The sequence below is a fragment of the Camelus bactrianus genome, chromosome 33 (genome assembly GCF_048773025.1).
Source record: "Camelus bactrianus isolate YW-2024 breed Bactrian camel chromosome 33, ASM4877302v1, whole genome shotgun sequence".
Lineage (NCBI taxonomy): Eukaryota > Metazoa > Chordata > Mammalia > Artiodactyla > Camelidae > Camelus > Camelus bactrianus.
Window position 1 is genome coordinate 7,496,011 of NC_133571.1, and position 26,600 is coordinate 7,522,610.

The 26,600-nt window shown below is 38.2% G+C and overlaps 1 protein-coding gene and 1 pseudogene across 1 annotated transcript in view; both read right to left on the minus strand.

Annotated features, from left to right (window-relative positions):
• ARHGAP20 (Rho GTPase activating protein 20) overlaps positions 1-26,600 on the minus strand; it is a 70,231-nt gene that overhangs the window by 23,694 nt on the left and 19,937 nt on the right. Inside the window, exons 3-8 of the mRNA XM_074356922.1 lie at positions 20,012-20,173; positions 16,144-16,293; positions 11,401-11,442; positions 10,402-10,486; positions 7,440-7,517; positions 1,962-2,028 (exon numbers count right to left, since the gene is read on the minus strand). Coding sequence (XP_074213023.1) covers positions 1,962-2,028; positions 7,440-7,517; positions 10,402-10,486; positions 11,401-11,442; positions 16,144-16,293; positions 20,012-20,173 — 584 coding nt within the window. The remainder of the gene's footprint in view (positions 1-1,961; positions 2,029-7,439; positions 7,518-10,401; positions 10,487-11,400; positions 11,443-16,143; positions 16,294-20,011; positions 20,174-26,600) is intronic.
• LOC105080063 (26S proteasome non-ATPase regulatory subunit 5 pseudogene) lies at positions 2,036-7,429 on the minus strand (annotated as a pseudogene).

The window sequence follows — 26,600 nt, forward strand, 5'->3', positions numbered from 1 at the left end:
TTAAATCCATGATTTAAAATATTTATCCTACCCATCACACACTATTATAAGGATCAAATAAGTAAAATTCAGTGGTTAATAGTATTTAAATACAAAGGGCAAATAACTATATATTTCAAAGATCACTATTATTACTATTATTCAGTACAAGATATCTGCCTGAAAGAAGACATTTTATACTCTTTATTAGTTATACACAATTGAGTTACTCAAGGGTTGGCTTGTCTGACTTACGCTTCCCTCCCACCACGCCACTCTGAGGCCGTTATTCACAGGCAATAGTTAGAAGGAAGACTGCAGGGTATGAGAGACACAAAAACAAGATTCAAAGAGGAATTTCCAAACTAGAAAAACTAAACCCTGGACACCTGACTGCAATATCAGTTTTTGCTCTTTAGTACGCTGAGTAATTTCATTTTCTCAATTCTTAAGTACCATTGTGCTGTAGATTTGTTTACTTTTTAAGTACAGAGAGTAAGGTCTCTTCCATTCCAGACTTATCACTGAATCTAATTCAGTGAACTTTTCCTTTTCATCTGGCATAGGCATACAGTGTCAATGTTTCATTGATATTAAGTACTATAGCAACTTTCAGGGACTAAGGCAGAAAAATAAAAAAGACTTCTATGACAGCAATAAAACAAAATTGATTTACCAAAATAGCCAGTAGCTAATCCACAACTGAAATTTGCAAGGTGCAGTAAAATATATAATGGAGAATTGCTGCTAAGTAACAACCATGTCCCATATCCTATGGTTTTTTTGTTTTTTTTTTTTTTTAAAGTGAGAGTTAGAAATGAAGCTTCATGTTGTTTTAAGCCTGAAAGTTACTATCTACATAATTTTAATTAAATTAATGTATTTTATTAAAACAACTATTTTAAGTACTTATTTGACTTTTCATCACAGCTTTAATTGTTGCTCATTGACTTTTACACAAATGACAACATTAAGAAATAAACAGGAAATGCAGGGAATTTTGTCCTCAGCTATGTGCATGATGGCTTGCTTTAAAGCTTGAGAATATACATTTCATAGAAAAGTTTGGATTTAGATTATTCAGATCACTTGAAACCTGAATTACACTGTAGTGATCTCACAGGTAAATGAAAGGATTACATGAGATAACTCATGTGATATGCTTTGCATAATTCTAGGCAGATAGCAAGCATTTAAAAATTATTATCAGAAATTGTCATATCATCAATGTCATCATCTCAAGATTTGCTCCAGATGCCGTCCCTTATTTTAATTGCCCTATTTCCATTAACTATACTGAAGGACTTCACTGATCAAGAAATTTTTTTTACCTAAGTGATTTAAATAAGGTGAGATGTGACCTATTTACCAGTAATTCCTCAAAACAGATGCTGGGAAATTTGGCTGGAGAAACAGCAAAGTAGTTAGTTGGTAAGGTAGTACTTATTGCTAAATAAGTCAATAAAGATTTTTAGGAATCTAAATGGTTTAATTTCATTTTCTTTTTTGATGCCTAGCAAAGATCTGGGTACAGGGCAGGTGTTAAATACTCACTGATAGGTTAAGAGGCATTACTGGATCATAGAAGGTTTTCTATAGAGGCAAATGGTAGGAAAAGGAAAGGAGATTCAAGAACTAAATATGAAAAATAAATATACAGGGAAAACGGAATTCCAGCACATCTTGCTTTCTCTTAGAAAGAAAGTTTTAAAAGGTTTGACAAAACAGTTCTGTTTGCAAAGTGAAAAAAAAAAAAAAGGAAAATTAACATTTCGCTTCCCCTCTACACCACTAGTTGCTTGAATGAAGAGCTATCATTTATCTGCACATAGGACATACTTGATATATGTATTTATTAAATGAATATTACACGGGATTTATTATTTAATAGTATTTAAATTTAGGACCATATGACCAATTCTCTGAGACATTTACAACTATAATTAAAACACAATCCATCTTATATTTTCACAGAAACTTACCAATAAGTTGGTATGGTGCCTCCTCTCTGCCCGAATACACCCATAAGCGGTATTCTCTCTCAGAGCCCTTGGAGATAAAAGAATTAACAATCATTCTCTCACATTTGGTAACTGAACAAAGACATATATTTTGGCAAATCTATGTTTTGCAAAAACATAGGGCCAATATAAATACTTTCATGGTTCATGGGGGTGATATGGTTTTTGAAGGTGGCAATGCTGATTCCTACAACCCATCTCTCCTCTAGCCCCTAACAGAGGATTCAGAAATCTTGCCCTTTTCCCCTAGTGATGACGAGGGATCCATGAACTTCAGTGGAATCAGGCTCTCAGTATTATAAATAGGGTAGCCCACAGAATGTGAAATCACATACATGCCCTTTTGTAAAGCAAAAAGACAAAAAAACAAACAAACAAAAAAACCCCCAAACCCTTCCTGGTTTACTAAAAGATCAATCTATCTTACTTAGAGTCCTGACTTCTGTTAGGTCTCTGCACTATTAGCAAATACTAGAATTAATCTCCAATGTGCCCCTGCAAAGACAACCTTGTTACCCAGAAAACCACAACACTGCTGTGTCTGTGATGAAAAAGTAAAATCTCAAAGGCTGATTATTAACTCAGCTGCTTCTGAGTGGAAAGAAAAGACTGACCAAGGGGCTTTGAGGAGACAGGTAGTTGGCACAGTGTACACTGGCTTTATTTTGGGCAAGTCCAGTCCTGGGGACAGAAAGGACAAGAATTCTGTCTAGAGAATAGGCCCAGTTATGGGAAACAATGAAACCGTTCACTGGCAGAATTACAACCCAGTAATACTAAAAATCCCATTTGAAAGAAATAATACCAAATTATACAGACTTTGCTGTATCCTCTAGAAGAGGATAAAGCAAAAATGTTTAAAATGAAGCCAGAACAGAATGGCAATATTTAATATTCTTGCCTTCATCTTCTGATTAAAAATCATGACCCTGACCTTATAATGAAGGGAACTGGCTAGGAGATTATCCTGCCAAGTCTCCTCCCCTACTTTGTCACTTCCTTTTCTATTCTCTAGTCAAACATTTTTATTGCAAACAGGAAGAGCAATCTAGTAAAAATCCTTTCTTTTCATGTAGTGTACCGTACACATTAATAATTCCTTAGAGCAGTATAACCAGAGAGACTCAATTCCTAATTATACACTGAATAGAAATACTTCTGGTGTGATGAGACTGATCACTTATCCAAAAGAAAAGCATAAATAAGAAAATGAATCATGTCATTAATTAACCTCCCTTCCTTCCCCTCAAACTACTCACTCTCTTCCAATGTATAACTCTATAGGCTTAGAAATCAATGCAGAGGGGTCTGCTTTACTCAGCGCATATATACTTAATTGTATCTTAAATATATTACTAAGTTGAATTAAAATAAATCAGATATCTTATTCTAAATTTTGGTTCTTTCTTAAGGGCTTAATGATAGCAATGTGTACAAGCAAATCAAAATACTTAAGACTATGACATATCTTAAATACATGTCATGTCACATCATAGTAACACCATGTCTTCATATTTATAGAGAATCTCATGCAAGAAATGGTATTGTCCAAGTGTTTCCTTTAGCATCCATCCTTTTGAAAGGCATTCCCTTTAATACGAGGACCCACTGTGTGGTGTTGATACACCGGTAAGGAGGAGATGGGACTCTCCAATGCTCTTTCCCTACCTCATCCACAAACATTCCAATCTTCTCCGCTAATAAAATTTTTAAAAACTCACCATTGAACATGAAAAGCAATAAGTGGAAGCTAAAAGCTGAACAGGGAAAGTGTGGTGTGCATACTAAAGATCTTTAAATCCATGATCTAATTCAAAGCTTATTTTTTAATTTACCAGTTCATCAGAGGTATCATCCTTCTCATCCTCTGAACCTGTAGCCAGTGAATGTGGTTTCTAGCTATATATTCTTTTTTTTTATTAAAAGTATTTATTCTTAGCATAGGGAACATAATTTTAAGATTGCATATATTTGTTTTACAAAGAATATTTATATCCAAGACTGTGAAAGTGGAATCAAAAGTGCAGAAAGGATCAAAAGAAAAAAAAAGGTGATAAAGAGAATTCAGAAACAACTTAGTTCCATTTAAGTTGCAGTGGGTTTTAAAATAAGGCAGTGATAAGTCCACAAAAACTTTCTGGGAGGAGAACAAAACTTCCATATCCTTGCAAAGATTAAGGCAGTCAAAGGAGTCTGAAGAACATCTGGATCAATGACCAAGTGTGCCTGCTTTCCTGGATTTACATTGTATTTCAGTGTAGAAACACAACCAGTGTTGGTGATAAAGTTACATTAGATACTCCATGATAACTCTGGTGGGAGGAAAGTCTCTGTTTTGTAAAATACAGATGGAGTCAGAAGACTCAGGAAAAATTTTGGTCAATAAGTGGTGAAGACTCTAGAAAAAAATCATTCACCCAAGATAAAGAAGAAAACCAGGATTCTGTCATCCTAAGGAGGTCATCAGTCTGCTGCTGCTCAGGCGGTAAATAAAAGAGAGATGAAACTGCATCCAAACACCTAATTTTGAGCTCTGTTGAGGCATTCTTTGCTTGATATCCCATTCTCATGAGCAAGCGTTCAAAGCGAGTTCCTGTTTTCTGTAAAACCTGTTTTCCTTCAACATTGGATCCCAGAATTCCAATCGTGTCCACTGCTACACCAGTCATGGTGGGGTCCTGACTTTATATCATTTCAAAGACTTTTTCCACAAAAAAGGATAATGTTCACAGACCTGTTGAGGGCTATCTATCCATGATAGCCAGGTTTCCAAAAAAGTTCACTAATCCTGGCAAATAGAAGCTAGTGAAAGGGTCTGTATCGGCCCCCACAATTATGTTAGAAATCTGATCAATTACTCCTTCCTGAGCAAGGTACTGTCGTCCATGATGAGTACATGCCAGTGATGTCACCATCTCTATACAGGTGGCTCTGACCAGCACATCCTCACCAGTCAGTTCCTTAAGGAGCTGGGTTACCAAGCCACTAGTGGTACAGTTGTTTAAAGATTCTGGGGACACAGAAGAAATCTCCACAATTAGCTCATACACCCTGTATCGAACAATGTCATTTGTTTTCATTACACTTTTCAAATCATCCAGCAGATTACTTTCAAAGAAAGCCTCCAGGCCAGCTCTGGTCAGTGACATTCTTGACAGGGATTTAATGGCCACTTTAGCTACAGATAGAGTCTCTCCACCAATACAACAAACGATTTGTTTTAGCAATTCAGCATTATTTAGAATCTCAGTAACAGCATCAGAATTTTCAACAATTCTTCCAACCTGGGACAGAGTAAGGAGTTTTACAGAATCACTGGGATGAGTCAGTCCCCTCTGCAGGTCACTCCTGAAGTTCCGGGCCACGTGAACTGGCTCCAAAGCTTGGAGCAACCTCTCCAGGATGGATACACACAAAGCAGTCTGTTCCCAGGGGTTCTCGCTGAGCAGGCGGAAAAGCGGGCCTAGGCGCAGTTCCGCCGCTTGCTCGCGGAGCTCGCTGAGCGGCACCGACTGCAGCGCTGGCTGCAGAGCGCGAAGCTCCTCCAGCGGCGCTTCCAGCCGCGAGACCTCCCTCAGCAGCGGCAGCGCCTGCGCTGCCATCATGTCCCCTCCCGCCGGGGCTCGCCTGTCTGCCCGCCCTGCTCGCGGCTCCCGGCGCGCTTCTGTGAGCATCGCGAGTAGCTATATATTCTTTATGTAAAAATCCTAGAGTAAATCCTTCAGAATTCAGCATCCTAAGACTGAATTGAATTTTGGGATAATAAAGAGAATAATAGATACCAAAGAAGAACTAAGAGAGGAAACAGGGAAAGAATAGTCATACAATGACAAGAGGGGAATGGGGAAGGAGGTTGAAATTTTCTTATTAAGAATCTTATACAAAAAAAAAAATCCCCTAACTGTACAAGAATAGAGCATATAAAACACCATATAAAAAATAAACTCAAAATGGATTAAGACCTAAATGTGAGACCAGATACCATAAACTCCTAGAAGAGAACATAGGCAGAACACTCTTTGACATAAATCACAGCAATATTTTTTTGATCCATCTCCTAAAATGAAGGAAATAAAAGCAAAAATGAACAAATGGGACCAATTAAATTTAAAAGCTTTTGTGCAGTAAAGGAAAACATTGAGAAAACAAAAAATCAACCTACAGAATAGGAGAAGATATTTGCAAATGATATGATTGACAAGGGGTTAAATCAAAATATGTAAACAGCTCATACAACATAGTATCAAAAAAACAAAAACAAAAATAAAAACAAACAGTCCAATCCAACAATGGGCAGAAGACCTGAAAAGACATATTTCCAAAGAAGACATACAGATGGCTAGCTAATAGGCAGATGTAAAGATGTTCAGCATTACTAATTATTAGAGAAATGCAAATAAAAACAATAATGAGAAATTACCTAATACTTGTCAGAATGGCTATGATCAAAAAGTCAACATTGTGAAATGACTATAACTCAATAAAAAATATTTTTAAAAAAAGTCTATGAATAACAAATGTTCTTGAGGTGTGGAGGAAAGGGAATACTTGCACACTGTTGGTGGGGATGTAAATTAGTGCAGCCACTGTGGAAAACAGTTTAGCGGTTCCTCAAAAAACTAATATGATCCAGCAGTTCCACTCCTGGGATATATAGATATCCAAAGAAAACAAAAACACTAATTTTAAAAGATACATGCACCCCAATGTTCATAGCAGCATTACTTATGGTAGAAAGGTATTGAAGCAATCCAAGTGTCTATCAACAGATAAAATGAATAGAGTACGTGGGGGGTGTGTGTGTGTGTGTGTGAATAATGAGATATTATTCAGCCATAAAATAAGAATGAAAGCTTTGCTATTTGCGACAACATGGATAGACCTGGGGGATATTATGCCTATGAAATAAGTCAGAGAGAGAAAGACAAAACTGTACAATATCACTTATATGTGGAAATTTAGAAAATAAAACAAACATATGGGTCTAACAAAATAGAAACACAGGTACAGAGACAAACTAATGTTGCTAATGAGGAGATGGGCAGGGAGAAGGGCAAGACAGGTGAAGGCAATCAAGAGGTGCAAATACTGGGCATAAAATGAGCAAGACACATGGGTGCAGCGTACAGCACAGGGAGTGCGGCCAGTATTTTATAGTAACACCAAATGGGATATAATCCGCAAAAACATCAAATCATCATATTTTATACCTGAAACTAATATAATGTTGTAAGTCAACTATAGCTCAATTTACAACAAACAAAACCCTCAAAAAGAATAAAAAAAATCTACTGTCCCTATTTTCTACATTTTTGGGGACAAAACAGGACTTTAGTATCTCTAGTAATCAGCTGTCTTATGATGGAAGGGATAATATTTACATGAATCTAAAGTATCAAAGTTTGTTTTTAATTAAGAATGTCTAGCAGAGTAACTTACAGTTATCCCTAGCATTGGTAGGGCCGCGTTGATAACGTCATTTGTAGTATCTGTATTTGTTACTGTTACAGTTTTAGACTGTAGGAAAAAAAAAACAAATAAAAAACACAGCTATAAATACAGAATTTTAAAACAGGTGCACAAATAATTATCATCAAATGGTTATCTACAGGCAAATCTTAATTTAAAGTGTTTAAAGAGTAGAGCACATGGCCTAAGTAGAACACAAACCCTTGATTATAATTTATTTTCATTCTATTATATATGATGCCTTTTAATACAGCATCTCTTTCTCTTAAAATAAAGAATATGTGGCTCACAGAATATAAGACCTTAAGCCAGACAGAAAAAGGATAAAATATTTCAGAGAGATTACATGAATCACCCTCCCAACCAAAAGAAAAAAAAATCAGTGAGGCTGATCATCCAGCCCATGACTATTTCCATAATGCAGCATGTTAGTAAAGAAGGGACTGAGCTGGATTAATTCCTATTTCTTCTTGTGTACCATTTTCAGTGTGGGTTTTTATTTCTTTGCATGGTAAAAAGTCAGTTTACGTAAAATCAGAATTAGAACTGGTTACAAAAGACATTTCACATTTAGACTTAAAAAGCCCCACTGTTTATTGAGCACTTTCTCTATGTCAGGCACTGCGGCTACCGGGATCTTCATTTCTGAAATCTGGAGCGGCCTTAAAATCAATGAGTCTAGCGAAGAGACTGAACATTTCAGAAAGCTCAGTCCTGTTACCAGCTTTGCCATTAAACAGGGTATCTGTAACAGCTCTGTGCTAAACCACAGTGAGAAATGACTATTTAAAAATCCAGTTCACAACAAAGAGAATAAGATTCTGAAATATCTATAGAGTTCACTGAATTCCAAGGCATTATTTAAATATAAGACAATGCTATGCTATAAAAAATAAGTATTTACTATAGGTAGGTTCTACATGTTACAATGATCAGATAAATCAGCAATTAGGGCTGTGTCCCCGACAGGGCTTAAATGGCACAGATAAGGCAGCATAAATGGAAACAAAATGATGTATAAATATGAAGCTAAGTGAAAGCCACTAATAACTCATCACTCATCCCTCTGTTATAGAGCATTTCTTCTCTATGAGCCAATTACTTGACATGACAAATTGCTTAAATTTGTTAACTGATTTCAAATTGTGTTCCTTGCAGCTCCACGGTTGGTGCAGAAGTGTCTCAGAACCCAGCAGGGAGGGCTCAGTGTTCATCTTGTACCAGAATGTCAGAGATGTTTTTGCAAACTTGAGATAGACTCTCATGAAAGGCTTCTGCTTTTTTACTTTAAAGTCTGAACAACCTCTCCATTTCATATAAAGAAACACTCAATATAAAATATTTTGTAAAGTGAAGCATCTATCCTGTAATACTAATAATCACCCGCAATCTATCTGGTTTCTAAGATGATGATTTTTCTTAATATTAGAGACATCTGCTCAAAACAGTAATTATAGGATGTGTATTTTTCCCTGCATGCCTCTCTGGTAGACAAAACAAATGAATTTTAGCAGACAAGTTTTCTTTGGCTAGTACACAAAATAAAGAGACAAAACTGAAAATGTGGCTGTTTTTCCCATATTAGCAGAAGTCACTAGCAGGTGGCACATAACTGAAGGCCAAGGATAAAGAACACTCTCGTACATGTACTCCTGTTTGGGGGAATCACTCTTTCTGGCAGCAGGGCTCCCCGAAAGGAGACTATTGCCATGAAACAACTTCAGAGAGCAAAGGACAGTGTGTTGCATCATTGTGGACTTCACCAGGGTCTAGTGATAGAACAGAGCACCCAACCCGACCACAAACAATATGATATAAAAATAAAGCTAAGTGAGGTCCACTAGTAACTCAACCACTCAAATTTTTATGGTGTGAGACTGCAGAGACCTTCTGTAGCAAAGTAAGGGGGAGAAAAATCACCACAATTTTCCTGCTGGCTTTCGTTCAGTAGTTATGGCAGCTGGTTACATTCAGGATTTTCATGGAAAAATACCTTGAAAAAATTTTTTAAACACTTGCAGTGTATGGAAAGTGTGTACTTGAGAAAGAACTGGTTTTAGAAGAGAAGGTGAAAGAAGAGAAAAATTTGAGTATTTCCCTCAAGCAGTGACATCTGGCACTCGTTATCAGACCTTTGCATAACTTTTGCCCAAAATGTATCTGTTTTGTACTACATATTTGTCCACACACAAAACTACCCTGTGTGATCTGGAGCTCCTGTGATGTGTGACAATCCACAGTATTACAGAAATATTCATGTTTCCGTTTTGCTCACATCATGGCACATTGATATAACATCATGGCACTTTGCTGTATTTCAGTCATCACATTCCACATAATGACTAGGGCTAAATAGACTTTTTTCTTGACCAATATGATAATAACTGTGAGGAAGAAACATGCTGATCCATAAAAATACCATCTCTCCCAGCTCATCCATTTATTAATAACCCGAGGGATTCAATCCCTAAAAACTCAAAGAATGGAGAACTTTCCAAAACCACTCTCTCCTTATCTCTGACAAGTTGGAAAAAAGTTGCATAATACTAATAGGAAATATCTCCTTATGGAAATGGCTTTACTACAAGCCTCTGCAGCGGCTTTTGGAAGGACCCAGAGAAGCACGGATGCCAGAGGAAGGCAAGAGACACCTGACAGGCAATATCCTTTCCAAGTGTCAATGTTCAACACTGTAGTTAACAAGGATTTCTCTTGTTTCATTTTCTCTAGGGTTGCTTTTCACTTATACAAAGATATACATACACCCAGGAAAATGCACTTCCCCACATTATATTTCTAAATGCCTACCTTCCATAGAATGCACACAGTCTGTCTGTCTTTCTGTCTACCTGCCTGTCTCTCTTTTCATCCATGGCATTCTGCCTTATGTAGGGACCTGGAACTTAATTTTTTCTGGCTTAGAAACACTTACATAGGCACAATTCCCAATGTCCTTGGCGATGACTTTGAGCGGAATGCTCTTCGGGTAGTCCTTTTCTTTCTCTAGATTGATGTATCTAATCAAATGCAACAACAACCCAAAACAACACTGAGTCAGATGGATTTTGCTAACAGCTTATTTTTAAATCAATCTATTTTTGCTAATATTTTTCAATATAATTATATGCTATTTTTTAAAAGACAGGTGGAAAGACTCAGCAAAGTCAGATTACATTATGGGTTGGAAGATCACTTTAAAAATTCTCAGGACATTAGGCATGGGCACAAAAAAGAACAGAGAAGATCCATTCCAAGCGAGGCTTGAGAAGCAGAGTCAGGTTAAGGCACCTCTGGGTGATGTTTTATCGTCAAAGCCTCCCTGCCTTCCCTGGACAGGCCCAGAACCTGGCTCATCGGCGCAGGAGCATTTATAACACTTTATTAGACCAAACCAAAGCAGTGGCCTTTCCCTTCTCACTGAGCTCTCCAGGGGAGTGTGCATCTTGGTTATCTCCAGTGCTTGGAAAGGGGGAGCAGGGAGGAAGGGGGAAGGTCCACGGGAATCAGAGATGGACCTAAATTGACCATTTTAGTCTGTATGCTCAGAGGTAGGGGTAATAATTGAATTCTGAGGTGCTCAGCAGAAAACCCTCCATGTGTGGAAACTTAATACATGCTTTGAGGAAACTGTTAGCTGCAAGTGACAGGTTGGAGACAAAGAAAGAGATGGGAGAGATTACTAACTAAATTCTGTCTAATATGATCCAGACCTCAATGTTCTCCTTCCTAGAAAGTAAGAAATACATGTAATGAGAGAACATTAATTGCAGCACATAGCTTGGCATACAGTCTAAACCTCAGATTATTCTGAGGACAAATGAACAATTTCCACTAAGAGGAAGGGGAATAGTTTGGGGCACATCCCTGCAGAGAAGAATTTAATCATTTAACTACACCTGAAAGATTAAAAATAAGTATACTGAAAAAATACCTCTGAAAGAGATAGAACCATCTGCCCGTTTGTTCTGGGGAACTGCAATGAAAGAAAATGGGAGAGAACAATTAAACCGTGTAGAATACTTATCCTAACAAATTAAGAGCATCAATCCAGACAAAATATCAACAGCCCATTGTTGCTGATGGGGGTGCACGGTACTGCTGCAACCCTGGGCAAACCTGTGCTCTGGAGAACCCAGAAGTGAAAATCCCTGTTAGGAAAAACTACACAGTCAGGTTTTAGTTTCTTGGAAGGATCCAAGAAAGATCAACTTTCTTTCTTTATGGCTCTCTTACAAGTAATATCCTTATAGTGGAGAAAGTACTTGATTTGGAATTCCAACACCTGGCTTCAAAAATATATGCAAGACATATTTTCATGGGCGAATCACTTATTATCTCTAAGCTTTGGTTTCCACATCTGTAAAACTGGGCTAATTATCTCAAGAGTGTTTTTGTAGCTTTAAGTGCCATGCAAACAGAAAATATGCTTAATTTGAGATTAAAGAGATTAAGGAGAAATTTGGCATACTGATGGCAATATCTTGGCTCAGAAACCAGTTTGTTGTCAGGAAAGGAAACATTTATTTCTCTATACATATGGCAGAACTATAATTCAGTTATTTAGTTCATAGAAAATTTATTCTTAATTACTGTAATCCTCTGATTAAGATCAACTTATTTACAACTAAATTACTACTGATTAATAATTTTTCTGGAGTCACTGCTGCATTTAATTCTTAAAGTTAAAAATAATTTAAAGTTTATTTCTACATAGTCTTGTTACTCAGTAGCTTTTAAAATCATATTTCTAATCTTCGAGAAGTTGGAAACCTCAGTTACTTTCTTGCTCCAGGAAAATACACTTAACAGATAGTTGTAACTGGTTTCTAACTCTGTTGTTTAACAATTTTCTCCATGAGCAATCTCCCAGGATTGGTCATCAGAAAGTTCATTACATCTCTTTGCCACTGACCAATTTTCATCTTTCATAGTCCCTTACAATCTTTGACGCCTTCTCCTTTCCTGAACAGGAGATTTTCTAGGTTCATTTATGTCAAATACTGCATTTATTTGGCAAAAAAATCTATGTTGAAAAAATTAGGTAAGTTTTTCTTTAGACTTGTACCTTTTTCAAAGCAATTAAATAAAACTGTCCCTTTAAACAATCAGTATTGTAAACTTTTAACTTGTTATTGATATATAAGATACACAGAGAGAACTTGTACAATGCTTAATTGTACAGCTTGAAGAATTTTCACAAATTGAACACACCCCGTTTGACAGGCTCCCAGATTAAGAAACAGAAAACCACCTTGGAAGATTTCTTTGTGTTCCTTTTCAGGCACTAGTTCCTACTATCCTGACTTCTAATAAAACACAATAGTTTTGTTTATTTGGGCACTTTATATAAATATAACCATATAGCATGCAATATTTTATACCTGACTTCTTTTATTTAACATTGTGTTTGTGAGACTTATCCATTTTACTGCACGTGGTTTTAGCTCATTCATCCTCAGTGCTGCTTCGTGTTCCATTGTTTGAATACATAGCATACTTTACTTTAAAATAAACAAATTATGAACAAACAAATTAATTCACTCAGATTACTTTGGTAATCTTCTTGCATTTTCCCCTAGCTCTTGCTCTAAGCAAGAATTCAGGGCTTCTCCTTCCCTAGTAATTCCTAATCTCAGGCATTTTTGTAGAACTAAAAACAGAAGTACTCCCAAATCAAGGTTATTTCAGTGTTTCATAAACACCTAAGATAAGAGCCAGGAGAGAAGCCAGCAGTGTATCTTAGAGAAAGAAAAAGGGGAAGATAGTTTGGGAAGATCCCCTCAAATTTGGGAGGTGATTAAGAGTTAGCTGGAAACCACATGTCATTCAGTTGAGATACCTAAGGAAACAGAAGACCCTAGAGGAAATGGTTATAAGGAGCAGGTGCAGAGGCTTCTTCCTAAGCACCAAGGCATTAAAAAAATCTTTGTTTTCTCTATTCCTCAGATTGGACAATTTCTATCAATGTACCTTCAAATTGACTGACTCATTTCTCTTTCATTTCCATTCTGCAACTAAGGCCACAGGGGGGATTTTTTTTTTTTAAATTTAAGATATTACAGCTTTAGATCTAGATTATTCATTTGGATTTTACAAATATTTCCTATTTCTCTGCTTCAATTTCCCATCTTTTCATTCATTTTAATTGGCTTCTCCCTTTACCCACTGAGCATAGTCATAAGAGCTGCTTGAAAGTTCTTTTATGGTAATTCCAACATATGAGTTATCTGAGGACTGGCTTTTATTATCTTTTCCTTTCTAGGTTTTTCCTACGTTAAGAAATTTTAGATTGCATTCTGGACATTAGGAATGCTTTGTTTTGGAGACTCTGAGCTATGTTATATTTGCTAAATACTGTTGATGCTTTTGTTTTAACAGACAACTAACTTTATTAGACTCAAGCTGAAAACTTTATCTCACCTGTGTTGAGCAGCACCTTGGTTCGATTTTTTTAGCCTTAGCTCCAGACTGCTTTAAGTCTGTTCCATGCATGTGCGGTTCAGCCTTCAGCCAGAGGCTGGGGCACAGTCTAAACAAAAATTCTGGAGCTTCTCTTCTCTGATACTCCCCTTTCTGAGATTTCCTCCTTCACGTTCCTATGGTGGTGGCTGACCCAGACTCTGTACTTCGGTTTGAGCCCAGAAAGACTGTGGCTTTTTGTCGGTTTGGTTTTCCTGCACCACCATGTGACTGCAGCCTGCCCTCAAGCTAATGCCTTAAAAACAGGAAACTCACCCAGAGTTGCTGCCTCATTCCAAGGTTCATTTCTTCTCCAAAATGTGCCAATTTTTGCTCACTTTTCAGGACCCTTAGGTGGTTTGTTGCTGTTTGTATTTTGCTTAGAGTTTACAACTGTTATCTGTAGAGTGGTCAGTCTGTTGAGACCTCACTCTGCCAAACCAGAGTCTGAACTCTTCAACACTACTTTTTTTTTAAACAAAAGTAATCTTTTAATTTGGAAATAATTTAAAATTTTCAGAAACACTGCAAAGATAGTACAGAAAGTCTCTGTATACCTCATGCCTAGCTTTCGTTTCCTCTACAGGAATCCTGACTGTTCAGATTTCACCATTTTCCCATTAATGTCCTTTTTCTGTTCTAGGATCCACTCCAGGATACCACATTGCATTTAGTTACCATGTCTCCTTAGTGACTGTTTCTATGTCTTTTCCTGTTTTTGTTGTTGTTGACCTTGACAGTTTTGAGGCTTACTGGTTAGGTAACCCTACAGAATATCCCTCAATTTAAGCTTCTCTGATTCAGCTCTCATGATTAGACTGAGGTTTTGGGGAGAGATGCTACAGGAGTGAATTGCTCTTCAAGGGGCAGATATTCACACAACATCACTAGTAATGTTAACTTAACCATTTGGTTAAACTGCTGTACTTTTCCAGGAATTATAATGTATTGTATAACTTGTTTCTACATTTTCCATTCTTCTTAAGAAAAGTTTCATGAAAAAACTCCTTGATTAAAGATGCCATGTAGTCCCAGCCCTCACTTGAAATCGCTTCCTTTCAGCTGTAAACTCCAAGGAGATTAAACAATAGGAAATGATAATATCTAGAGAAATCTGTCATGGAAAAGAAGATATGCTGAGAATGATAAAAACACATGCTTTCTTCCAAATAAGTTCTTAAAATCTTTTGGTGGGCCAGTTGTGCATAACAGAATTTCATGGCATGCTCTTCCTTTATCAAACAATTAATAGCTTAAAAATTTTTAGTTCTCTAGCTTTAAGATAATGTCTGAGGGGTTTGATGGTAGTGAGGAGAGAAGCAGCAGAAAGGAAAACATTGTGTGCATGAGATGAAAACCAGCTCTTTCAAGCTTTCAACATTACACTGCACTTGAGGATGCAGTTGTTCAAAATCACAAGTTAGAGTCCTGGTCGGCTCACCTTGATGTGAAAAGTGCCAACTTAGCATGTTCAGAATGAGAGCACAAAGATTCTCTGTTCATACATTCTCTGACTCCATCCCCACCAAGGAGTGAGTCTTAGGAAACTGACTTTCACTCCTTGTATCATGTATTTGCTTTTGATTGTCACATCTCTATAGGCGCTAAATCAGAACATGATTTACAATTCAGGAACCACATTATTTCATGACACTAAATTCATTTCTATAGTTAATTTTTTTTTTTTTTAGAAAATTTGGGAGTATAAACCAGTTATTCAAACTTAATTGGAGTATTTTATGAAATTTTTTTCAGTAAAGGTCTGCTTCAGTGGTTTGAAAAGCCAAGTTGAAAGCTCAATATATAAAGCAATACCTGACCACGAGGGAAGGGATGTTGGAGAGGGGGTCCTAGAGCTCTGACACCCCCTTCCTCTTCCACAGTGCTTGAGATGTTTCGGTAGCCCCTTTAGAAATCACCACTCAAACCAAGATAATGATTCCAAGAGTTCTCAGTATTTACCAATGTATTTCACATATTTTAATAAAAAGCTCTTTGGGAAAAAATATAAGGCATACGGGAGCCTTCAGTAGGGTGTGTCAAAAGATGAGTCACTGGCTTCAGAACAGATCAATCAGAAGAAAATATTTCCTTTAAAAACTCAGAAGAACAAAACTGGAACAAAATTTGATTACTTTTTTTTCCTCCACCCTGGACATTCCATAGCTGACGGGATTTCACAGCAGCCGGCCCATGGACCGGCCACGGCACTCACCTGAAAGAGACCGCAAAGTTGATGGTGGGCCAGCCCAGGATAAAGGATTCCATGGCGCTGGTGCTGCCTTCTTCCACTTCATCCATGTGGCTTGCTACCCACATGTCACTTAATTTTATTGTTTTTTTAATCTTAAGATTGTTGTTGTATCTAGAAAGATAAAAACCAGACAGGGACTTCTTGTAATTTGGCTTGTTAAATTTTATGACAACTTCTGCACTTGTGATAAGAGGACAGTTCTCACTAATCACGGGCAAAGAATGTCTTATTCGCTGTTTTTATCTTCGGTGCCTACCACGGTAAATGGTAACATGGTTGGCTACCTTGGCCCAAAAGGGCCTTTGAGACGTTTGGTGTATTAGTCCTAATGTCTGCATTTATGACAGCAAATAGTCATACACTTGTGACTTTATTCTTCTATATTGAGCATTGCATTTGGATCAAACCCCCTAATTTTAAACTTGCTGCTGTTACAAAAAATTAATTCATTTACTATTTACAACTTGCTTACTTCCAAAAATATTTTAGTGGTTGAACAAAAGAGTTAAAAAAATTATTCAAAAAATGTTTATAAAATTTTCACCCTTAAGAGCAATAGATACACTAAAAAATATAACCTGGAATTAATTACAGAAATTTATAATGCATTTCCAACTGGGCAGCTATATGATTTTCTAGTCTTTAGAAACAAAGATTATTTTAAATTTCCTTTCTTAAGATTTTGTCCATACCATTTCCCCATATATTTTTACTAAAATTGAAAAACTGTAGCCTAAAAATAGACTCTAAATTAAACTAAAAGAAAAAAATACCAAGAAGTTGTTGATACAATTAATATTTATCCCTGGAGACCCAGAAGTTGATCTTCTTTAAGATGGCAATGAAATTGCTTTCGGACAATTTCTACCTAATCCTCCTTAGAACCTTGGTATTGAAACCGTTATATCTCTTGGCATAGTTCACAGATTTAATGCTCGTAATGAACCCGAGACTTAAATGGAAGGCATTGGGAAGGATAAAAAGAACATTCTGGAAACCTGGGTACTTCCTATCATTCAGAGCCATTTGTGGAAACACCAGAAGCTAAAGCAAAATCCCAGATACTTCACAGGAAAGTAACCCTAAAACTCCTCATGGAATATTTAAAAGCTAAAATTCTTCAGCAGGATTTATAAAATGAAAGGGGATTTTGCAGGAACTATATACACGAAGGACAGTCTAGATTCAAAGCCTCATCTACGCTTCCTGTAGGGCACACCACTTAAGTGTAACAGTAAAGTGCTTTGTGGCACAATGGCTTCATTCTACATGAGTGGACTCTCGGTTTCTTACAGCCCTCCTACTGGTTTTCAAAGGGACTTGTCTTGTTGGTATTGGCTAGGGTGCCCAATATATGGTTCAAACTGCTCACTCCCCAGGTAAGATCTGCAAGCCCATGAGATCCCCGTCCTCTTCTGTGTCCCCTCCAAGGGGTGGAGGCCCCAACCTGATTGCTTCTCCTCCCTTTCTACCTGACTCCTTGCAGATCTTTCTTTGCAGCCTTGGTTGTAGAAAAGTCTTTCTGCCAGTCTCCAGCTTTTTAGTGAGAATTGCTTCACATGTAGCTGTACTTTTGACATGTTCCCAGGGGTAGATGAGCTCACGGTCCTCCTACTCCACTGTCTGGATCTCCTCCCCACCCATGTCTTATCTATGACACTGCGTAACTTAAGTGTGAGGATGTGGATAGTAGAAAAGAGTGTTTACTATTCTTTAGTGACTAAAAATCTCTTTGATGAGATTGGATTTGCTAAATGACTCTTACCTTTTATGATGTTTCATAAACAATGAGAATGGGGGATGGAGCAAGTTGCAACCACTGTTTTCTAGGCTGGATGTTAACTGCATTGGCATTTAGTGTTGTGTGAAAAGTGAATTCTTTTGGTTAACTCTACAGTATATTCCAAATATGTCGGTATCCTTCATGTAACTGCCATTTCCCCAGTTAAGGCCCTCACTATCTCTTATCAGGTCTAGGCCAATAACCTCCTGTCAAGTCTCCCTGCTTCTACTCTTGCCAACCCTCTAATCCATTATCTGTCATAGCCAGAACAATATTTTAAAACTATGAACTAATTAAAACCCTTTGGAATAAAATCCAAACTCCCATCATAGCCTTTGTGGTACCCGGGCCCCAAGATGGTCCCCAATGACACCTGTTTCCTGATATTCATACCCTTGTGTAGTTCCCTCCCAACTGCACCAAGGGTGGTCTCTGTGGCCAGCAGCAGACGCTGGAAATGATGGTACGCCACTGCCGAAACAGGTTATAAGGCTGCAGCTTCTGTTTTGGGGGGTCTTTCCCTTATGTACTCTCTGCCTCACCTTCTTGGATCTTTCACTTTGAGGAGACCTACCTGGAGAAGACCTACAGCCCTGGGCCAACAGCCGCTGAGGACCCGAGGCCTGCCAGCCCCCACGAGTGAGACGGGAAGGGGATTCTCTAGCTCCATTTAAGCTCTGACCTGACTATAACCACAGTCAACAGTTTGACTGCAACCTCATGAGAGCCTTTGAGCCAGAACCACCAGCTAAGCCACGCTCAGATTCTTGACTCAGAGAAAATGTACAAAGACATTCATACTCATTAGCTGTTGTGTTTTGGGATAATTTGTTATATGATAATAGACAATTAAAACAGCCCCCAAAGGTCCTGATAAGCTGATCCTTGCCTATTTCCCCTGCTTATCATGCTCCAGTGACAGGCTTTCTTTTAACTCTTCCAAAGGGCAAAGCTTTCCCCACCACCTTTGTACTTGCTGTCTCCTCTGCCCATCTTCCTAATATCTTAATGGTTGGTTGCTTTTTATCCTTCACTGATTTTTTTTTCCCTTGACTAAACCTACCTAACATATATCCCAGATTTCACTTCAACTAGCACCCTATTTTCTTCTCAACACTAAGTACAATTTGTAATGTCTGCCCCCACACATTAGAATGAAAGTATCAAGGAAGCAGAGACTGAGAGAGACTCTTCTGACCCCAAGAAATCACTTCGGATACTGGGCAGCTGATTCCTCCTGCCATGCAGACCTGCAGAGCTGTGGACTAGGCCTCCAGTAAATGGGATACTGGCCAGTCGGCTCTCACTGCTCTGTGTTATTGCAGCAAATTGTGCTGGACCTGAACCCAGGCTACCACACTGACACTACACACTCAGTCCAGAGTGCTGGGCGACTGGAAGTAGGCAGAGTGAATGTTTCACAAGCCAGTTGGACAGCATCTTGATTATGGAGTAACAGTGACAGGTGTAATGTAAAATGGTTGGCCAATCAGGCTGAGTTCTACATCATGTGTTCGAAGCACAGTATTCGTTTCCACCTCTGCACAACGACTCAGAGAAAGGAGTCCTTGTTGATGTGTAAGAATTTAGAGGCCCACAGTGTATAAAAGGAAAGGGAAAGGACATTCGGGCAATCGAGGCTTACCTCAGTGTCTTGGGAGAAAATGTCTGGAGTCCAAACTGTTAACGCTTAGGATTCTAAAAAGTGTTTAAAAGAATAAACTGCTAAAAGTAACAATGAAGACAATGTCTACACATAAAAATACAAAAGCAGGGATCATGTCCATCACAGTCTTCTTTGCATCCCATATTTATAGAGAACATGGCACAGAGTGGGGTCTAAATGAACACCTGTTGAATGAATAAATAATTGAAACACTCTGTTCAAAACCAAACCAAACCAAACGTAAAACTCACTTCAGATATTAGTTATGGTAACAGAGTCCAGACAGTCTCATAGTAAGCAAAGAACAGAAAGGTTGCCTTTGTCAGTGGAAATGCAATTTTATAACAATAACCAGGGGAGAGTGTATAGAGTATACTCACTTGACTTTGGCCACAACAAACATGTCATTGAAAAGAAAAAGATGCCGCTCCTGCCTGTGCAGGCCTCTTCTGATGTCTACCCGTTCGTCAATTAGCAGGGTCCTACTGGAGCACATGGATAACAGAAATGTACATGTGTCCACGGTAGCAGACGGGCCTTCCCTGCAGCAGATCAAACGCCACAGATCTTTGGTCAGGTGATCAAATATAGACTTTCTACAAAATTTCTACAAAAACCACAGCTTTCTACTAGTCTTTTTATGACCTGTGTTTTCATTTTTCTTGGGTAAACACCTCATGGTAAAATTGTTGGGGCACAAAGTAGGTGTATGTTTAATCTTATAAAAAACTACCAGATAATTTTCTAAAGTGGTTGTATCAATTTACATATTCAACAAGGCTGCTGGAGAATTTTAGTTGCTTCCCAACCTTGCAAACTTCTTTTTGCTGTGGTTAGCAGAGACCAAAGGTTAATTAAGTTATTTTAAAAATGTTCTGCATTTAAAAGCAATCCCAAAGGATTTTAATACATAACAACTCATTTCCCACCTTACAATAATAGTTTTAAATAAGTAGATTTGATGGCAGTGTCTGGGGAGAATCCACAATGAAGTTAAAATCTTTTTTTTTCCAGTGTGGATTTATCAATGTACATGTTTTACAGTCTGTCATTTTTAAAGATCTACATATAATAAGCATGGCAAGAGATGCCTCATGATTTTAGCAATCTAAGTATTGATCAAAAAAAAAAAAAAAACAAAAAACAAAAACTCCTACACTTAGCACTCCACAGTAAAAATAGACATCTCAGCTCTCGCATAATTTTAAAAGAAAAACATCTTTTACAGAAGGAAACAAAAACACAAATAACCTTTGTATTTTTTAAAATGACAATCTTTTTTTTAACATTTTTTATTGATTTATAATCATTTTACAATGTTGTGTCAAATTCCAGTGTTCAGCACAATTTTTCAGTCATACATGGACATATACACACTCATTTAAAATGACAATCTTAATCAGCGTTTCCTACTTAAAAATGTATTTCTCAATCATGTGACTCTTAAGTGTTTATTTTTATTGAGTGCAATGCAGATATATGTGTTTTATTTTAGTCTCTTGGATATGGAAATAGGGAGGAGGGTAAGAGTACAACCTTCTATTTAGCCTCTCAATACAGCCTGATTACGATTTACAACTTATACTTAAGAGCGCTCTGAAACAAGCTAACAAGTACAAGGGGAGTCTAAGAGTCAGCCTGCTGCCTGCTTCTTATGTATTAACATTCCATCTTCAAATACATTTGTGAAGCCATTTCTGAAAGGCAAAAAGCTGTTTTAGGACCTTAATCATTTTTCACTAAAACTAGATGACAGCCTTCATGAAGCTGGGCCACACTACTATCCCGATATTTATCCCTGAAGCTCACTGTAACAGTGAGTACACAGTCAGGTACAGTTTTAGAGGCAGTGTTGCTTCATCTTAAATCACGAAAGAAAATAAACTAAAATTCAGAATGCTTCCTGGAAATGTCTGCGTTTATAAGGGGGAATCAACTAATGGCTACTGATGGCTGGGTAGTACCAGGCCCCAGTACTAGGTAGGGTCCTGATAACCTCAAAGCCTAACATGTGGTCCCTGCTCATTACAAACACCATCTATTTCACAAAAAATTTCTCTCAGTTGAATTCTTGATCAACATCTCTTACATACCTAACACTTACATCCTACCTTGAACCTCTTAAAAGTATTCTCACTTAAAATACACTGAGTGTGTGATCACCATATAATAAATTAGTTGTTCGTAATAGTGATCAGTGTTGCCTTTGCTGGGTGGCTGCCATGTGCCAGGCACTGGAGATAGATGTGGTTTCTAGCCTCAGGGAGTTAGCAATGTGACAAGGGAATCAGACCAGTAAACATCATGATACACCAGAGAGGTAAGTGACATAAAAGAAATGCAGGGCACTGTGGGCACAGAGAAAAGCCAAAATAGGAGGCCCTCTCTGAGACTCAATTGGTTAGGAAAGTTTCTTGGAGGAACCAAAGTCTTAAATGATGGAAGGACAACGAAGGCCGAAAGGGCATTCTATGGAAAAATAAGAGCGTGTCAAAGACAGGAGGGTGTGCATCAGTAACCCTGGGAAGTTAACAGATGCTGGAGTGACAAAGGTCTGAAGAGGAGGAGCAGCAGACGAGGAATGGGCTGTGTATTACAGGTGTTTTCCCCACCACCTTCAGACTCCATCTGAAAGCACTGCAGGATTTTAAGCAGGACACTGTGGTTTACAATATGTTGAAGAGAATAAATGAGGGCAAGCTTAGAGGAAGGGAGACCTTTAGGAATTTGTTGCAGTAATCTCAGGAAAGAAATGTCATGGACCTGAGTTGGCAGTGAGAAAAGGATAGAGGATATAGGAAAAAAAAACATATTCAAGAGATATTAAAAATATAGATCCTTAAAATTTGCAAACTGACTAGTTGGGGGTGGGGTAAATGGAGATCGACTTGGCTGAGAAAAGGAATACAATAGACTTACTGCCCAGTCTTTATTTATTTACTTATTTTTAATTTATTTTTCATCCAACAAATGCCTTCTGAGCATCTGTGTGTGTTGGCTAGGCACCATGTTAAACAAGTTAGACTTACCCTCTACTCTTACGCAACTGCTGAGTCTGATTCTGCCACAAAGCACCTACCTGACATCACGTCACTGTTGCTCAGCTCACTCTGTAACAGAGGCTGAGAACCACAGCCCACAGTCATGTTTTATTTGGCCTACATTCTGATTGCCTGGTTCACCACATTCCCTCACTTGCAAATTCTTTACTCTGTATTCTACACCTCCCAGGGACCTGATTTGTGGGAACAAGCGGGATTCTCAGTCCTCCTGACCTGTCTCAATTTTAGGCAGAGTCTACGCACCTGGGCCTCTGAGGTAGGGTCTTCTCATAGTCCTGCCCTTCCTCAATCCCCATGGCAGCCTAATTCTGCCTTGAATTCGTGATAGCTCTTTGGGGAAAAAAAAAAGTTTCTAGCTTCTCCCTCAATGGCAGCAGACCTCTGATTTGTATTGGTGCAGAATCCTGAGACCAAGAGGTTTTTCTGCCTTTCCCACATGGGTAGATGGTCCAGAAGCAGTGGATATTTGCCTGTGTCCTACAGGCGAAGGAGAAACCCAACTCCAACAGGCAGGTAGGCCTTGCTTCTGCCCCTTCCCAGGGAGCAACGGGACTCCACCTGAGCCCTGAGGGTGAGAGGGTTTGCTGTCTCTCCCTTGGTGGTTTAAGGCTTCTGCTTAGTACAAAAAAAGGTCCTTAGGAAGAAGGCAGTGTTTCATGCCTATTTCCCAGAGGCAACCAATCAATGTTTGCATACCTGTGACACTAAGGTGGGCTCTTTTCTGCCTCCTGACTACCTCGACTCTTTCTTGTGCAAAAACTAGTGGCGGCCCATGAAAGAGCCTACCGGTGAATGTTCACTCCCTTCGTCTCCTGGGGCTTTCAGTTACTTTAAATTGATACTTTAGAACACACTTGGCCTTTAAGAAATGCATTAAACTTTTTGTGGATTTCTTCTTACCCACTTTGACGATGGTCAACATCTTCATCTTATGCTATTTCAAAAATGAAGTAATTTGTGAGTCCTATCTCTTTTTAGAGGGTCTTGTCACTCTTTGGAATTTAGTTCACTTGGTTGTCTTACAAACTCAGCTCACTAAAGGGTACAAGAAAAGTTACACTTTTGAAGATTATGTGGCTTTTACTCATTGTTATAATGGCAATGATGGTCTCTTGAGGATTTATTTTATTAAAGAAAGCAGCAGTTATTAGTCATGTAGTGTTTTTCAACCTTTGGTCCTTGAAGATGTAAATTAAATCTTCCTTCTTTGTATTAAGTCCTTTACAGTTCTAAATTTCTAAGATTCTGAGATTATCAAAGATGGGAAATAAATATAAATTTAGGCTGGAGCTATAAGAGAAAAGAATAAAAAACTAAATTTGGCTGTGAGGTAGTCACTGGCCTTTGAGAGAGACAGACAAGACAAAATTAAGTTACAATGTGTGGTGAGAGAGATATAACAGCCTAAGTGAAAAAACATGAGAATTTAGTGTGAGGAATCAGGGGAGCCTGGAAAAGGAAGACAGGAAAATCTGCCCAGGAGGCATATCACAAACCATAAACTTAACTAAGCCTTGACGTAGTTCTCCAAGTGAAGAAGCAGAAAGGGAGTATATTTAAGACAAAGAGAGGTAAATAAACCATAGAAGTGTTTAGGGATGACGATGTGGCAGGGGGTTGGGGGAGTGACAGGGGATGGCAATGAAGTGCATAAACTTTGGCACAAATAGACCTAGGTTTGAAACCCGGTCAGCACTTCCTTAAGACAATAGTCTGAAGGCTCTCAATAACAGTAACAATTATTCCTCTGCTTCCTTTACATGTCCTTTTTCTGGGTTCTGAAGGAAAGCCAATCATGGAATTCTAAAGCTCCCTTGATAAATCTCTCAAGCTGTACAAGGGAAGGGAGTAACTAGCCTAAAACAGTTAAGAATGACTTAGGGCAGCCTGCTGACCCCATGGAGAGGGGTGAGGAAAAGTGAATAAACATCACCAATGAGGCAGTGCTTTCCCAGTGCCGAAATTAAAGATAAAACTGAGTCATAACTGCAGTGAGCAAATTAGGCTATAGTTGGAATGAAGAAGTTAAATGGATGTACCAATCTCCAAGTACAAAAATAAATTACTTTGACCCTGTGAAAGCTCACTAGGATGTGGAGAGACTTAATATAATCTTCTACAGTTTCCTCTCAGAATCATACCATAGGAAAAAGAGCATACTACACCAGGAACAAATGTATCTGATCATTTTGAAAGCACATGAAAAGTTGTTTGAAAAAGAATAAAGTGATATGTGGGTCTGCGGAAGTCTTTTGCTCAACAAAGCAATGAATTCCGCTTGGTAAAAATTTACCAATTTTGCCACCATACAAAGCAGCTGTTATCTCTTTCCTTTGAATCTGAATTTTACAACTTTGGAAAATGTTCCCTGCGCGGAAAGAAGGGCTCCTGTAGGATGCTCACCATCTTCGTGTATTAAATTTCTACTTTGTGTTCTGCTCATCACATACCTTGAATCATCTATCAGTTTCTCAATTAAAACCTCAGAACACATTGTCCAGAACTGTAGGAATAGGCCTTATGCACAGCCAACTAGCATGTAATGCAAGGCAGCACAATGACTAGTGTTTGGCACAGGTGTTTTTTTCTAACATAACATGTCAGTATAGTTCATTGCAATTTTGAAACGGTCTTAAAAGATTTTTTTAAATTCCTTTAAAATTCAAAAGGAATTTTAAATTCTCTGTACCAAGAAATTGTACCTAGGTACAAAAGGTTTATAGAATTCCAAAAGGAAAGTCTAGTGACATCTCTTTTAAATTGACTTTTCCTTTAAATTGTGTCAAAAGGTTACAGAACTATCTTAGAGACTCATCATGAAAGGGGCCTTTGTGAGGTCATTCAGCTCATTTCAGGGATGGTATCTGCCAGGTTCACAATCTATTGCAGGTAGAAGCAGTGTTTCACTGTGCTGTGAAAGCAGGTCTGAACATAATCCTCAGTAAACCATTTGAGAGTATAAATGTACTCCTTGCATTTCAAAGTATGGTTAAGTTATCATCCACTTTAGACTAATTAGATGTTAGATGCTAGACAAAGAAACAGTAAATGGAATAATGAAGAATCTGTAGAACACAATGTGGGACAGCCTGAGTAGGACAACGTTAGCCAGTGTGTGTGTAGCCACGCACAAGAGGACTGAACTGGCCAGGAGGAAGAAGTCAGTTAGCAAATGGCTGCTTTCCTCCTTCCCCAATGCCTTCTGCTGTGGTCCTCTCATCCAAGCATCCTTACCCCAAACCAGCCAATTTGATAACCCTGACTCACAGCTCTGGCACATATGAGTCCCCTGGAGTCTGCTCATCTCAAGTGGCCAAGCAAACCAGGTCAATCCTCCATGTCTCAGGCCCTAACTTCCCAGAATTATTCCAGGCACACTTTCAACTTCTGCCTAGGGAGACCTTAAGAATTGTCAGGGTCTACCGAGAATAAATTTCAAATATTCTGAACTAATCTCACTTCAGGTGTGACCTAGAAATATAACTGTTTTGCTAAAATGAATTTTAATGTTAGAGTCGAGCTGGCTTCCAGACTGCATCTTTCATCTTTTTAAATTTTGCATCTACCATGGTCCTGAAAGTGTCTCTATTCCAGGATAATTGTACTTCAATGCTGCTGCTACTATGACTACTACTAATAGCCTTCAGACTGGCACTTTATTCCAGCACTGATTACGTGCTAGAAGCTACATTAAGAGCTTTACATACAGAAGAGCCATTCAGTTTTTCTTACAGCCTTATAAAGTAGGTTTTATTACTACCCCTGGCTTAAAAACATGCCCAAGATCACACAATCACAGTACTGGGATTCAAAACTGGCCATTTGGCTCCAGAATCCATTATCTTAGACATTGTATCATCCTCCTTGTCTTTATGCAATGCAAAGAACATTCCATCAAAATCAGAGA